General features: G+C 41.1%; 1 protein-coding gene across 2 annotated transcripts in view; it reads right to left on the bottom strand.

Moving 5' to 3' along the window:
- Zzef1 (zinc finger ZZ-type and EF-hand domain containing 1) overlaps window positions 1-16,844 on the bottom strand; it is a 124,165-nt gene that overhangs the window by 56,219 nt on the left and 51,102 nt on the right. For both annotated transcript variants that reach the window (XR_012438782.1, XM_074047157.1), the window contains exons 13-25: window positions 16,188-16,400; window positions 14,835-14,935; window positions 13,792-13,961; window positions 12,950-13,083; window positions 10,979-11,049; window positions 9,989-10,103; window positions 6,654-6,813; window positions 5,025-5,146; window positions 4,807-4,929; window positions 3,978-4,144; window positions 3,813-3,894; window positions 2,805-3,006; window positions 1,448-1,596 (exon numbers count right to left, since the gene is read on the bottom strand). Coding sequence is in view for 1 of the 2 variants with exons in the window: in XM_074047157.1 (XP_073903258.1) it covers window positions 1,448-1,596; window positions 2,805-3,006; window positions 3,813-3,894; window positions 3,978-4,144; window positions 4,807-4,929; window positions 5,025-5,146; window positions 6,654-6,813; window positions 9,989-10,103; window positions 10,979-11,049; window positions 12,950-13,083; window positions 13,792-13,961; window positions 14,835-14,935; window positions 16,188-16,400 (1,809 nt within the window). In the remaining variant the exon portion in view is untranslated. The remainder of the gene's footprint in view (window positions 1-1,447; window positions 1,597-2,804; window positions 3,007-3,812; window positions 3,895-3,977; window positions 4,145-4,806; window positions 4,930-5,024; window positions 5,147-6,653; window positions 6,814-9,988; window positions 10,104-10,978; window positions 11,050-12,949; window positions 13,084-13,791; window positions 13,962-14,834; window positions 14,936-16,187; window positions 16,401-16,844) is intronic.

Genomic DNA, 16,844 nt, shown 5'->3' with positions numbered 1-16,844 from the left:
AACTATAACTAAAACTTAAAACTAGCACTACCATAAAGCAAAAGATTATCCAGTACCAAATGACTACAGGGGACACCCAGTGCTGAGAATTCAAAGGAGTGAGTCCCTGACAGGTTAAAGTAATCAAGAAGAGCCTCTTAAAGGACACTAGCTGAGAGTTGGACCATGGAAGATGGGCAGGCAGTTCCTGAGAAACACAACCACTAGTACAGGTTAAGAGAGTCAGTGGGGAGACTGACCTGGCCTGAAGTCTCAGCTGGGGAGTGGTGAGAACTAGAGTCAGATAGATAAGGTGAAAGGAGACTGTAGAGAGCCTTGACTGTCACACTGAGGAGTTTAGACTTCACCCTGTGGGCAACAGGGAGCCATTAATGGAGCTTGGCAGTGGAATAAAAAGATAATGCAGTGATTAAAAAAAACTTGGTAGGTACCTATGTAACAATGCAGGTAAAAGAGAGGGGTCTAGATAAATATGGAGACAGAAATGAACATCATAAGAAAGAGTCCACAGGGCTTGCAGTTGACTGGAAAGGAAGGAAGCAAGCAGGGTAGGGAGGCTAGAGAGCAATGGCTCCAGGGCCAGACAAACAATAGTGACCATAATAGAGGTGAACAGTCAGTTGCTGGTTTGGTTTTACACTTTGAAATTAATGGGAGTCAGGATGGTGAAAAGGAAACACCTAATGAGAAGAGGGAGATAGATACTAGGTCCTAGAAGAAGAATTAAGAGTGGGAACTAATATTTAAGAATTATTCCCACAGATGGGGTAGAAAAGATTGCAGAGGATGAAGTCTTGGTGGGTTGCAGGAAAGGGAAGGAAGCCTGAATAAAGGCTACCCTTTAGAGAAGGGAGAATAAGATAAGTCAACAAAGGAAGCAGACAGAGCAGCTAGAAGTAAGAGAAGACAGTGGAAGGGACCAAAAGTAAGGGAGTCTGAAGGAGGCAGATTCAACAGAGAGGTGATGGAGAACAGAAGAGCCAGTGGATTTAGCAATTAACCACAGAGTAAGTTGGAGGGGGAGGAGTGGGAGGTGGGAAGAAGGGAGGACAAATAGTAGAACAAGAAAAGAGGGAAGGAGAGATGAGAAGTAAAGATAGAAGACAATCTTCGTTAGTATGTAAAATGTTACACACCTATACCTATACTAGGTGCTACAGCTCAATGGAGAACAAGAGGGACAGCGCAAATCATTTAATCGAAAGTGTGACTCAGCAGGCACTTGTTTATTTGATAATACTATCAAGAGAGATTTACTGAGCACCTACTATACTTCATTCCATACTTTTGAGCACCCATTGCACACTGGTACCTGTAGTACACAGTGGGGAAAACAAATAACAAGAGATAGTTTTTGCCTCAAGGAGTTATCAGCTTAATAGGGGGTGATAAAATATAAACATACATGTTTACAACTTAAAGTAATAAATGACAGAAGAGTAAATACCTCCTTGCCATCCTGGTGTAGGTGAGTGGGCCAGCTTGCTTCTAATTCCAACTCTGGGCAAATCTGATGCCTGAAAACAGGTTTCCACAATGGGGAGTTCAGGACTGAAGTCATTTTTGCTTGCGGTACTGCCATGTTACTGCCTAACTCTGGAGAGAGAAGATGGCTTATGAGAGTTCTATTTTTTTCCTCAGTACACAAACATTTTAAAAAGCTGGAGGAAATTCACCCACATTTCCTAGAATGGAATTGTGACACCCATAAATGCATATCACAGATAAACTTAAACCATAAGTCCTGAAATGCTGCTGCTCTGTGGGAAAATTTCAGTTACAACTTCTGTTTAGTAAACAAGAAACTGAATGGCCTAACAAAAAGCCATTTAGGAATACTAATTATGGGAAAACATTTACAGTTTGTAAAGTTCATTTTATAAAAAGTAACAAATACCCACCCTAGATATAAATAGACAAATAAAGACTATGTGGTCATCAATAAAAATGTTAACAATAGTTATCTTTGGGTGTTAGGATTAAGGATGCTTCTACTTTTCATTGGTTTCCTTCAATGTCATTTTTCCATATTTTACTTTTATAACTGGAAAAATGCAAGAAATTATATAGAAATAAAATACACTAGAAATATTTATTCTATAAGTCTTGTCCCTTGGAAGAATTTAATAACAAGTTGAACGTTATTTTAAGACAAAAATCCATATTCACATATCTATATACATTTATATAGATATTCACTAATTTAAAGGATATACCGTGAATTGACTATATTTCTGTCTTGTGGTTGGAGTACACTTAAATCTACTTACAAAATAAAAATGATTATGATGCTACTAAAAAAATAGCCATCTCCCCAACTTGTCCTCCAAAGACAGAGGGAATACACAGCACCTTTGTGATGAAGGCCAAAGGCTGAGTAAAGAAACTTCGTGACAGTCGGGTGCCAGGAGCTCATGCCTATAATTCTAGCTACTAGGGAGGCTGATGTTAGGAGGATCATGATTCAAGGACAGCCTTGGCAAATGGTTTGTGGCACCCCACTTCCAAAATAACCAGAGCAAAGTGGACTGGAGGCGTGGCTCAAGTGGCAGAGTGCCTGCTTTGTGAGTCTAAAGCCCTGAGTTCAAACCTAGTCCCACCAAAAGAAAGAAAGAAACTTCATGACAATGGCACCAAGTGGACAAACTATTCTTGTTTGGTTTAAAGGAAACTGAAAGTGAACATTATAAGTACCTTGCTCTGTCATGATGTCAAGACTACCTATGAGAGAGAGGTTCCCTCCTCTTCTCTTGCTCTTCAACACAGTTGTAACGAGAAAGGAAGGAATAGAGCTGTGAACTTACGATGCGCAGACTTAAGTGCCATGCACTGGGAGGCAAGGCGTCCCATCAGTCGGGAGACAAGGAGTTGTAAGTCCAACCCCCAAGACACAGCAACATCAGGCAGTCCGTAGGCAGTGACAGTAAATTTGTATCCCCACTCATTGTTACTGCTGTCAGAGTGAAAGAGGAACTGCAGCCGAGGACCATCCTTAAAGGTTACTTTCTAGAGACAAACAAAAGTCATGTGATCAAACTTATGTTGGGAGGTATCTAAATAGTAACTCTTCATGACTCAAAACACCTCAATTTAAAAGTGGTCTCTATTTCCACAAGTCCAAAACTACTAAAAGAGAAATATACAAAGGTGTGACTGAAACACAAACTCACAACTGCACTCACGAAGAAGAAGAATTGGCAGAAAATGGTTGCTCAGCTTTCTAATCCTCAGGCAACCATCTGCCCACTACCTGCTCAGTCATGTTGGCTCAGTCCTTTGCTCCCAATCAAGATCCCTGACAGCAGAAAGAAGGTCAGTAATTTGAGGTAGCCCTTAGCCTCCAGCCCAGAGATCAAGCAGGTCTAACTGTGACCTGGACTCCTTGTTTTCACCAGGGTCTTGGCCCTCCTCCTGGACTCACTCTCACTAAGAGTGATAGCTCCTCATTTACTATGGACAGAGCTTATAGAGACCAAGTGTTGGCAAACTTCCTATAAAGAACCAGACAGAGAAAAATTTTGCATTTTCTGGGCTTACATAATCTGTGTTATGACTGCTTCACTCTGCAACTACAGTGCCAACACAGCTGTAAGTGAGGAACATATGGACATGATTATGCTCCAAACAATTTTTATTTATACAATGGAGACAGATGGTAGTGTGCTCAACTCTGATAAAGCCCTTCCTTTTACAAAAGTATAACATAAATACTTCCCTTCAAAGACCACATCTCTATTGTCCTGAGGACTGGCAATAGGATAAGAGTTGCTACAGAAGTAAATACTTCACCTCGTTCAGTGAATACCACTCACCTTGGGCCATTTATAAGTGCCAACTTTCGTGTCATAGCGTGTCTTTCCACCTCTAGCATCAGTAAATTCTAGATAATCATACCTGTGAAGGCATAATCTCTATTACCTTCTTTATCTCTTTTTTGACACACTATTCCTTGGGGGAAAAGAACATGTGAGACTTACCTTTTTTCAGTTTCACACCTCTCATCAAATTCCACCTCAAAATATGTTGCCCCGGGGCTAACAAAGACAGATACTTCATGGCAGTTATTTTCATAGTTGTGGGCAGATTCCTTGGTCCAAGTGTGCAGTACCACAGGCTGTTCCTGCTGCCAGGTCTCAACATCCAGCTAGGCAGACAAATGAGTCAGAGAAAACAACAGGTATCACTCCATACTCAGCCAGGGCGATAGGATGTTTATCAGTGCGGTGGGCTCACAGCTGACAAACTATTAGGCAGGTTAAAAAGATACACCTGACCTTCCTATCTACACCGAGATCAACAGAAGTTCATCACTCAGCAGAGTAGACATGTACTTTACACTCTAAGTACTCTGTTCAGCTTTTATCTTTTAGTTGGAACTGAACTGTCTTATACAAATATGTAGCTGCCCTTTCTACTGCCATTGGCTATTGTGAAAAAATGGCGTGTACTAAAAAGTTAAAAAGGGGAGACAGTTCTTTTAAGTACCAAACCTTCTACTTCAAATTTGCCTTTCCTCTCCCCTTTTAGACTTCAATCTGGTTATTCATTTACATAAATTTTATGTTACTGCATATACTATAAAATATAAAATTAATTATACAACTTGCTCTCTGTGTCTCCCTTCTAATGCTGATGAAGACAAATCAATTCGGATCAGTATTTATTACCCCCGTTGGCAAAACCACCAATAAAATTGCCTTCCAGAGCAAAGTTATTTGTGCAGACCTGTACTAAGTAGTGTGTTCATTGGTACAGTCACATCTCTGGGGAGAACAAACAATGCAGGGTCAGAGTCAGCCAATTTACCTTGCTCAGTCCTCCCTTAGGATCACTGCAGAGTCTCTTCAACAGCTCTGTTAGGGTGCTGAACTCTCTTAAGAGTGTGCAGTGTGAAATGCCTAAAGTGCAGAAGTCCAGCAGGAAGATGACCTAAAGGAAGATGAATGAAGTACTTTGCATCCACTGCAGACTCTCTCTGGGGGTGCTGGTCAGTAGCCCCTCCCTGCCCTGCCACTTTTCCTTACCAATTGACGAGCTGCCATGGAAAACACCGAGTTACATAACTTTTCTACTATGGTTTTTCCACTATACTGTGACAAAAGGGATTCCAAAATGACTCTCATGCTTGCCAGAAATTGTCCCACATCTGCCAAAAGATAAAGAAAATAGTTAATATTTTATACGGTAAAGATCACTTATTTAATTATCATCAAGGACAAAGCAAGAAAGGGTCACAGAAGCTGGGGAAGGGAGTCCACAATATAAGACCCAAGGCTTAAATGAAGCCCATGCCATGGGAATATCTTCTTCTGGGAAGAAAAGCAGTGTCAATTTCAGTAAAATATTACTTTTTTAAAGTGAATGGTACTTCTGTCTTTGTTGCTTTTCAATGAAGTAGAGATACCACTTCTGTAAGTTATGCCAGGCATGATAGCATGCCTGTGACCCTAGCACTTGGGATTGGGAGTTCATGCCTTCGGGCTACATAGTGAGTTTGAGGTCAGCCTGGGCTACATAGCAATACCCTGTCTAAAAAAAAAAAAAAAAAAAAAAAACAAGGAAGTTACATGGCCAACTGACCCAGGTGTCAGCCTCCCCTTGTCCTTTTATTTACAATAGGCTCATGCATTTAAGAGGTGCTAATCTGAAGGCCAAGGCTTAGGTGACAGGATCCAGTACTATAAGCACTTTTGTCAAGATAGTGAGACCAAATTTGACCTAACGGAATTTTCCCCACATAATTTCTCACAAACTGTTGGATTGTAAACTCACAATTTTTTGTGAGTTTACAGGATATGAACATGAGCATTCTCAGTAGTTGGCAAAGGTCACAGTGCTCACACACCTCAAATTTTAAAAGCTCAAGACTTTCTTTTTTGGATGACTTGATTAATATAGGGATGACATATTCTCCTGACAACTGACTGAAGAGACAATGATTATGCATGTAGACTAAAGGATTTTGGCATATTACCATATTCAGACAGGAAGCTTTGGGCCAAAGGACATGGTATAGGATTATACTTTAAAGACAAAAATAAGGGTGGGTATGATGGCTTACTCCTATAATTCTAGCTACTAGGGAGGCATAGATTAGGAAGACTGTAGTTCAAGGTTAGCCAAGGCAAAATGTTTGAGAGATCCACATCTTAAGCAATGGCTGAGCATGGCAGTATATGCTTGTCATCCCATGATGTAGGGAAGCACAAATAGGATTTTGGTCCAGGCTGGCCCAGGGAATAAAGCAAGATGTTATCCTAAGAATAACCAAAGCAAAAAAGGGGCTGGCAGAGTGGCTCAAGTGGTAGAACATTTGCCTGGCAAGCACAAGGCCCTGAGTTCAACCCCTAGTCCCATCAAAAAAAAGACAAAAATAAGCTGCATATGGGTGATACAGGACTGTAATCTCACCACTCAGGATTCTGAGGCAGGAGGATCAAGAGTCTGACACAGCCTGGTCTACATACATGACCCTGTCTCAAAAATACAAATAACCCCCCCAAAAACAAAAAGACAAAAACAACCTGCAGATCTGAACTATAATAAAGAAAATAATATGCCTATTTAATGAATGGGTTACTGAAGAAGAGAGTGTTCACAAAGTCAAAATCCAGACACCTGTCTGTTTTCATGGATTGTGTATCGACACTCACATTTTTCAATAAGGTCCATGGCGAGATCTTTGGCTCCAGGGTCCGAGCTCTTCAGCTGCAGGTAGCACCAGGAGAGCAGGCTGCCTTGCACAGACCAGAAGAGAGAGTAGAGCACAGAGCCAAACTCCCCATGGGGCCCACTGAGCATCAACAGCTCACACTGCAAGGAAGCGGACAAACAGGAAGTGTCTAAACAAGGCTGTCACATAACATAGGCAGGTGCCCTCTCTACAGGATCAACTGTCACTAGTAAAAAACATACCATGCATATGGGGAATAGTCATGAAAGAGCTTTCAACCCAGGACTGAACCAAGAAAGATGGCATTAGGAAAACTCCCTTCTTGCCGCTTTGTGGAACCTCTCAAGTAGTTTTACTTCACAGGATAGCTCCTTCTGCACCCCAGAAAGCCCACCTCACTGCTCATCTCTTCCTTCTCTCACATCTTCAAGTTCCTTCTCTCTCTGGGTTCTTCCCCTCTGAGCCTTCAATCAGATCACTCCTATCTTAAAATAATTCTTTATCCTTTTATGACTCTCTTGTGAGTATCTCTAAAGGGTCATCTGACCACTAGAGAGAAACTGTGGAGCATAAGAACCACAAGCTATGTTAATATTGGCATTGTCTTCAGTTAATTGCTACAAGCTGAAACCAGTCCATCTACCCCTCCAAAGTAAAATGGATAAATTGTGACAACTGTACACCAGTGAATATAAATGACAGTACATGAATCAATATGAATGAATCTCAAAAACATTGCTAAGTAAACAAATTCATCACAGAAGACTGTATGCTATATGAGTGTGTTAAAGGTCAAAACCTAGCAAAAAACATGGTATGCAGGTATAACTAGAAAGAAAAACAAGGAACTGGTGGGCTGGTGAGTGGCTCAAGTGGTAAAGCGCTTGCCTAGCAAGTATCAGACCCCCCAGTTCAAGTCCCAGTACCATCAAAAAAAATAAATAAATAAACAAAAAACAAGGAACTGATGAACACCTTTTAGAATAGTTGTGGTATACAGAGGATAGAAGAAGGTGAACCATGAAAGAGAATGTGAGAGGGGTGATTGGACTTTAGAATCCAGTCATTAAACAGAGAGTTGTTTCTGCAAATTGTACATCCACACAAACTCTTTTGTTTGTGCATCTCATTTTAAAAAGGGGCCTTACTCTGGGCTGGCGGAATGGCTCAACTGGTAGTGCCTGGTAAGTGCCAAGGCCCCGAGTTTAAACTCCAGTACCACAAAAAATAAATAAATAAATGAATAAATAAAAAGGAGCCTTAATCTGCTGTGATTTTGCTCCACTCCTTCCTCCATTCTTCTGCTTTGGTGGACCCCACTCCCCAAAGGCATCAGTGACTGCCTTGAGGCAAAGTCTCTACTGAATTTCAGTGGCTCTGCTGACCTCTGCCCCTCTTAAGGTTCTCTCTCTTCTCCCCCAGCTTCTGCCTCCCCTGAATTGCTTCCTGCCAGTCCTTCCTACTCTTCTGTATGCTCCCCTTTTCTGTAGATTTCAAGATGCCATGGGTGATGTGAGGCTATCCACAGTCATGGCTTCAACTATCATCTGTTTGTTACTGATTACAAATCTCCAGCCCCGACTCCTTTCCTGAGTGTGCAGCCAGATCTTACCATCTGAAGGCCATCAGAACCATGAACCCTGCATGTTCAGAGTCCACACATTACCATGGCTTCTACAGACACTTGTTCCTTCCCATCTCATCACAGGCCTGCTGCATGTGCAGTTCCCTCTATCTGCAACACCTCTATCCTCCTCTTTGTTGGTCAAGCCTTGTTTATGGTCAGACACTGAGCTCTACTGCTACCTTTTCCAAAATGCCTTTCCCCAGCTCCTCTCCTCTGCTACACTTCCTCCTCCTGAGCCTTGTTCCCACCCTCTGACAGGCTGCTGCAGGGTTAGAACTATCTGATCACATGTTTGTTCAGGCTGCTCTTTATTCTCACTCTATCCCCTGTTCCTAGAACAGGGCCTTGCACACAATAGGTAGACACTGTTGAGTTAACAGACATCAGGAAAATCTCAGGTGAGGCCCACTTTTGACCACTTTTACATTTTCCTTCTAATCCAACTCTACCTATTTAGGATAACCATGAATGTTTTTACTGAAAAGTAATTCAGAGAACAGTGTTAGAGGCTCAGTGATCTCTGGCCTAGGAGACTCAATCACACCTGTAACTTCTTTTATGTCATAGGTGAGAGAAAGAGAAGAAAGGACAAGCACTTGATCTCTAAGTGATAAGGGTTACAGAAATTCTATTGGACAAATGTCACTTTATGTTATTTCTTCACATACATCTTATAGCCTGGGTGACCTAATGGAAAGAGAAAAAGACTCAGAGTGCAATAGCCTGGGTTTCAGTCCTGGCTCAGCATCAACCATCTCCTCCCTGGGAAGGCACAATTAGCACTGATGAAGACCAGTAAGAACCCTGAAGTTTTCTGCCCAGTGGCCCTTACAGTGTGACTGCAGAGGAAGAAATAATGAAGGCAAGAGCTTAGATGGGCTTCCAGGTCTGAGGAACAGGCAGAACTGAAATGAAAGGGAACATGTAGGGATGGAAGAAATAAAGACAGAGAGTAGACTGTGCTGTGGCTAACTGGGTGGAGAGCACATGTTGATGAGCAGTAGGTTGGAATGAGAATTTTAAGGTCGACTCAGAGCTGGACAGAAGGAGTCTAGAAGAAAAATTAGTGTGAAAGCAAGAAGAACACTGACCAAAAGTAAAGTATATTCTAGCTTAAAGAATATAGACACTGGGTCAGGAATGGTGTCACATGGCTGCAATCTCAGCTACAGGAGGCAGAGATTAGGATCAGGTGGTTCAAGGTCAGCCTAGGCAAAAAGTTGGCAAGACTCCATTTCTCAAAAACAAGATGGGCACAGTGGTTCATGCCTGTCATCCCAGCTACACAAGAAGTGGATATGGGAGGATTGAGGTCAAAGGCTGGCCCCAGACAAAAATGTGAGACTCTATATGGAAAAATAAACTAAAGCAAAAAAGGGATAGGGGTGTGGCTCACGTGGTAGAGCACTTGCTTAGTAAGTGTGCCACCACAAGTTTAAACCCCAGTTACTGATCCCTCTGCATTCACATCCCTGTGTGTTCATGGAGGTCTTAACAAACATTCTTGTGGTTTTACTGCCTGCTGACTGGAAAGGGCAGGAAGGAAAGGCCCCCTCACTTGTCTGCAGGGCTGGCTGGAAACCTGTGTCCATGTGCAGTAAGAAAGCACAGTCAGGGCACACTGGCAGTCGTGTCGTGTGTTCATAGGAGCATGAGGCAAAGGAAACAGGGAGGTAGCTGGGTGATACCTCTCGAGCAGCAACAGAGAGGAGGGTGTTCATGACCGCCAGGACTTCACCGATGTTCATGCTAGCCAGGTCGCTTTTCTCAGGTAAAAGGAGAAGGCCACCTGGGTCCTGATCGCTGAAAGAACACAAACTCGTCACAACCCCTGGTTGCAGGAAAGGGATTTTCATGCATTGTATTTTAAAAGGTTTCAAAAAAGAACCCAGAGAGAGCTCAGTGTCAGTTCTCTGGAATGGGGGGAATTTGGGTCAGAAAGACAGAATCTGGGACTGTGCTACTGTCTGTCCATATGTCCTTCAAACAGCACAGACCCATAAATTATTTTGACCACCAATATGAAATATACCTGATCTCATTACTGGTAACTGGAGAATTCAGTCTAATGGTACTACGTGTATTCAGATATTCTTCACATGACAGCCCCAGGCTCTACCATCATCCTTGCTAACCAATTCTGAAAGCACTTTATACAAATAGCACTAAGTCTGGAATCCATACCAGGTACAGTCTGACTTGTAGGCAGTTGCTCAGTCTATTAGTTCTCTTCCTTCCTTCAAGCATCTAGACCCACATTAATACATCCTGAAGGCTTCTCTGATAATCACAAATCTCCAAGTTCTCTCCTCCCAGCATACTGCTTTTTGTAAATTACCATTCTGTGCTTTTGCAGTTGTTTTTAACACAGTTGGGTTTGTAGGACCCCAACATCCTTTGGCTTTATTTTTGTGGTTAAAACTCACTTACAAACAGGAGTTCTCAAAGAAGTTCAACCTTAACTTGTCTTATAATGATTGGGACTTGGATTAAGTTCTTGACAAGACTATCATTCAACCATTATTTTAGTCACTCTTGTGTCTAGTAATGATTCACTCCAGAAACTAGGTGTTCTAGCTAGGTAAGGGAAGCCCTACTCTAAAAAACATGAAGGCGCAGATAAAGAAAATGACTTTGCAAAGATCTGAACTATTTGACAATTGAAGAGAATCACTTACCTAAAATATGTGCACAATGAACGGAATGTGAGCCGCAGGGATTGCTTGTGCTCCTGCTCAGTGATATTCTTCTAGAAAACCAGAAACTGACATTCAGAAAATCTATTGCATGACACTCCAGAGACCTAGAGCAGCATGAAGTATCATCACACACTAGTCCCAAATAAGAGGAAAGTAGGGTCAGCAGACCGCCTCCATAGCGCCCAACTAGGAAGTGCTTGGAAGAAGCAGAACCTACCACCTATAAAGAAAAAGGCAAGTGATTTTGGTTCACTGCCAAAAGTAACATCTGCAAACTTTCCTTCAGGGAAGTCTGATGCAAATGCTGAGGAAACTGACCTCCAAAAGATGTGTACTCTTCTTCACCTTGGACATGCCATCCCAAGAGCAAAAGGGACAGAGTACATTTCTTATGAGCTTTCTATTTTTGAACAAAGTCAAAGCTGTCCCTCTGTTTTATAGTTTTATACACTATGGTGACAGTTACAGGAATCACACCTTCCGACAGGGCTATGGGATTACTTTGGGGGGAACCTTTTTTTTTTTTTGGTGGTACTAGAGTTTGAACTTAAGGCCTCACAATTGCTAAGCAAGTACTTAGCCACTTGAGCCACACCCCCAGTCCTTTTATGCTTTTTTTTTTTTTTCAAGTAAAGTCTTAAGTTTTTACCAGGGACCAGCTTTGGACTGGGATCTTCCTACCTATGCCTCCCAAGTAGGTTGGGATTATAGACACATGCCACCATGCCTGGTTTATTAGTTGAGATGAGGTCTTGCTAACTTTTTGCCTGGACTGGCCTCAAACCACAATCCTCCTGATCTCTTCCCAAGTAGATGGATTACAGGCATGCGCCACCACCCAGCCTGGGAACTTATTTTCTTAAATAAATGTAGTGAAAACCTTCTGCTATATGTAAGGCACTGAGGGGGACTGCAGAAGATTTAAGACCCAGACATAGAACAACGGAGTTAATAAGACATGGTCACAATGAACACAACTGTCTAAACAGAGAACTATTTAGCACTGTAAAAGACTATCAATGCTGTTCAATTCATCAGCATGGGAAGGGTAAAAACAACTTTTACCAATGCTGTCCAAAGGAACAAGCAAAGTGAAAGAGATACTAATGTCATTCAAAAGGTCACACACCCTCTTTCTAGTTTTTGTGTGGGACAAAAAAAAAAAAAATCATTCAGTACAGCTGGTGGAGTGGCTCAAGTGGTAGAGCCCAGCAAGCATGAGGCCCTGAGTTCAAACTTCAGGACCACAAAAAAAGAAAGAAAGAAAGAAAGAAAATCATTCAGTAAGTGCTTCCAGGAAAGAAAAGTCATTGGGAAAATGCTTCCAGGAAAGAAGTAGGACAGATCTTTGTACAGGATATTCTATTTGGTAACAGAGTGCTTGTAAATACTGAAAGTACCTTTCTACCCCAGTACTAAATCTGAGTAACATGGAGAAAGAGCCTACAAGGATGAGAAAAATCAGTTGAGGATTAAAACTTGGTTATATTTTCTTTACAGATATATTCTGAAATATTTATGAATAAAGTAGGTCAGGGATTTACTTCAAAGTAATAGTAGGTGGGAGGAAGAAGGGAAGAGAAGGTGAAGTATATTATACATAAAATAAAATTAGCCTGAGTATATCATTATTGAAACTAGGTGATGAGTATAGATGGGAGCCAGAAGGATTCATTATACCATTTAGACTAATACTGTATTTATTTTAAATTTTCTCATAATTTGAGAAAGAAAAAGAGAAGAAAATTTGGTTGTAGGAAAGTCTTAAAATTGGAGACTAAACTGTGACTTTGTGAGACAATTGCTTATAAAATGTAGATTAGGATTGAACACAGTGCCACATCCTTTGATAGCTGTGTCCCACACAAAGCTTCGCATATAGGAAGTATCAATAAACTTTTGAGAAATTAAAACCGGCAATATATTCAGATAAAAGAGACTAATAATTACCATCATGGTGAAGAGATGGTTCCGACGGGTCTGTCGATCAGGAAAGAAGATGGCAGCCCCATTGAGAAGGGTGTTCCTTACTTCTTGCTTTAATATCTCCATGGACATAGACTCTCCATTCACCCTATCTACCACTAACAATAGACAACAATGGAATCAATCTTAATATATACCATCTATTCTTCACAATGTCCATCTGCTATAATTAGCCTACAAACTCACTACTCTCATTTTGTAGTTAATCCTAGAGCAAAGAAATACTTTCATATAGGTTAGGCAGCATAAAGAAATTATTTTTTGTTTACATTTAACTAAAACAAAGACTATATGAGCAAGTTTGGATTTTTTCTTTTTGGTGGTACTGGGGTTTGAACTCAAGGCTTTGTGTTTTCTAGGAAGGTGCTCCATCACTTGAGCCACACCTCTAGGCCACAACTTTTTATTTAATTATTTCTCTGTACTTTTTGAGATACAACCTGAAACCTTAAAAATGTCACATGGTAGCATGCATTTAATTATCAATTTATTACTATCTTCCCCCTCAATCTATTGCCTTTGCCCCAGTGATTTAACTAAAATTAAGGCTGAAGAGTGTGACAATAATTACCCTCAATATAACAAAGCTATATATCTAAAACTAGGAGGAAGAGAATTCAGCTAACGAAAGAATAAATCCAGAACTCAAAACAGTAACTCAAAGAATATCAAAAGCAATGTCCATTTCCCAGTGATAATCCCTTTCTGGTGTGCATGATCACAGGAGCCCCCACAAATGCTCCTTTACAGCAGCAGACTTGTGACCACCAGTACAAGGTTGCATTCAAGATCCACCCCATCCCTACCATCACTTAAGTGTGTGTAGAGCTCCTTGGCAGCCTGCATTCTCTCAGGGTGCTGGGCTGGAGGCTTCTCCTCCTCAGAGGCAGCCGGTGTGTCTCCTTGCAGCACTGAGAAGCAGCTCTGCAGGAGCTGCAGCAACAGGGTTTGGGCACAGATGCATTCTTCCCTTGGGCTGTAAGAGGACAAGGAACATCAGAGGGCAGAAGGGCAAGTTGCTTTCCCCCTCCAAAGCCACGCAGCTGTCTACAAAGACTCTCCTCAAGGCATGCAGCTCAGTGAAAAGAATGCCAAGGGAGAGGAGGCAGGGTGAAACAGAAAAAACACTGTACAAGAATCTGAAAACACAGACCCATTTGACTCTGCCCATTGTGGGGAAGGAAATTCAATTCTGATCCCACTTTGTCATCTGTAAAATGAGGAGACATAAAGAGTATCCTTTATCTGAAATGCTAGGGACCAGAATAGAAGAGTTTCAGATTTTGGAATCTTTGCATATATATAATTAGATCTCTTGGGGGGATGGAACTCAAGTTTAATGAAATTCATTTGTTTCATATACACTGTTTACACATAGTATGAAGGTTACTACAGTTTTTTTTTTTTCTTAAATCAAATTCAGGCCTTGTGCATGCCAAGCAATTACTCTGTCACTGAGCTATATCCTCATTCATACTATTTTTTTGGTGCAACTTTGACTATGATTCATCACATGAGGTCAGGTGTGGAATTTTTGACTTCTGGCATGCAAAAGTTTCAGATTTTTGAATCACTTCAGATTTGGGATTTTTTGAATAAGGCAAGCTCAACCTGTACTATTATAATACTTGATCTGCTTATCCCAAAAGTTGTGAGGAGGGTAAGAAAATGTTAGTGAAAATACTTCCTAAATAAAGTATTTTATAGAAATGTGAGGTATTATTTAGACAATATATTTCAAATCAGAATATATACCTGTATGAAGTAAAAATATTTAAGAGAAAAAAAAGACCATTTAGAATAACAAAATTTGGTGTTTTCACCAACCTTATAATGAATTCTGACCTACTTTTGCTTTAATTTACTGTAAAAATTCCAGAAGATCTGCAAATCAAGACCCGCGAAGTCCAGAAAAGATTTATATTTTAAGCCACTTTCCTTCTGCTGCACCTAAAAAATTGTAAAGACCAGAAAAAGTAAAACTGAAAAATAAATTTAGAGTAATATTATAAAGCCACATTTACTTGTCATTGTTAATGGCAGAGGTAGCTCCACCTGGGTAAAATCCTACACAACTAACACTTTTATTTAGCTGCTAAAAAGTGTGTCAATAGTACTTTTGGTGTGATACTTTTTTCTGGGGAATGGGGGTGGGTGACTGGGGTTTGAACTCAGGGCTTTGTGATTGTGAAGCAGGTGCTCTACCACTCAAGCCACATCTCCAAGCCATTTTGCTCTGTTAATTTGGAAATGGAGTCTCATGAACTATTTGCCTGGAGTGGCCTCGAACCAGGATCCTCCCAATTTCAGCTTCCTAAGTAGCTAGGATTACAGGCATGAGACACGTGCCTTACTTGGTATGATATTTTCTAAAATGTGTGCAGCATATCTGTACATGTGTGTATAAATGTCTATATATGCAAAATACTCCTAATGCACACATACAAGCAAAGGCTCCCTAACTTCATAACACAGCATCTGGAACATACATAAATCTTTATTGATGATGACAATATCCAGGCTTGTATTGCAGTATGTTTGACCCTTCCCTGCATGTGGGCTGAACTTCTGTTGTAAACCCAGCTGCTACTCCTAGGGCCTCTTCCTGTTTTCTGCTATGACAGGAGCTCTGGGATAGCAAACACTCAAGAAGCCAAATGTACACTGAATCACCAGCTTCTCAATATGCCCTGAGCAGAAGGAAGGCAATGGGTGGATACTGCTGTATATATGAGAAGGCTTTACTGGATTCCTAAAAAAGTTCCTTTGAGTGAGTTGTCACTATAAAAGTCAGCATCAAAAACACAAATGATCTTAAATCTGACAGTTTAGTCCTTTCAGTAAATGAATAAAATTCACCTAGACTTCAATAATAATTCTCCTAAAACTTAAAGAAGACATAAATCCTATGAACTTGCTTTGTTTGCCTCCCCAGGGCAGCCACAGCTTGAGATCTTTACCATGTGTGTGTACATCTATTCCAGGAGACCTCACAACATATGCATTTAGTCTTTCACTGACTGGTACTACAATTGCCTACTTTCCTTAGCCTTACAATGTCATTTTGCAGCATGCTGGTTGTCATGCTTATTCATACTGCCATGGCTTCAGCAGGCCAGGTTTCGCTGGTTGGTGTTCACTTCCCTTAACAAGATCACTCATTTTTCCAAGAGAAAGCAGTCCAACAACTGAGGAAACTTACCAGGTCATGGGCAAGCTGCTGGATGAACTGCAGAGTCCTCAGGAGTAGGGTGGCCCCACAGACTCTCTCTGTGTCCTTTCTGCCGTGGGCACAGAGGATTCTTTGCTCTGCTTCTGCTCTTGCAGGGCGGAGATACCCACAAATGCTCAAGCCTTGTACTCCCAAGCGCTCTGCTGACTCCTGACGGGTGCAGAGGAACTTCACCATCAAATACTGGAAAGGATAAGAAAGATCTCAAGAGAAGACTCATCATTGTGATGAAAGGGCGGAAAGGCCTTTCTGGGAAGGTCTCCCTATTATCTTAATAATTTACTAGGTACCAACATATCCAACACTGAGGACACAAGATATAGGTTCATTATGTACAATGAATAGAGAACAGATAATATAAAAACCAAATGAAGTCAGATTTTGTAAGAGAGATGGCCCTTTTAAAGGCAAAAACATGACAAGAATACAAGAAGTACATTTCTTTGGCACAGTCATTTTTGAAACAGAAGTCTGACATGTGATAAAAACAGTCAATGCCCTATGGAATCACCTCAAAGTCCTCAACTGGTATGTACAACTCTTATGTAGGAGCCAGGGACATAGTCTTGTCTGTGCAAAGTGAAGGCCATTTTCAAAGCCCAAATTTTGTACAAACTGTCTGCTTTT

Source organism: Castor canadensis, chromosome 11 (assembly GCF_047511655.1).
Source record: "Castor canadensis chromosome 11, mCasCan1.hap1v2, whole genome shotgun sequence".
In the NCBI taxonomy this organism is placed as follows: Eukaryota; Metazoa; Chordata; class Mammalia; order Rodentia; family Castoridae; genus Castor; species Castor canadensis.
Note: the sequence above shows the minus strand (reverse complement) of the source record. Positions and strands in the feature narration are given on the sequence as shown.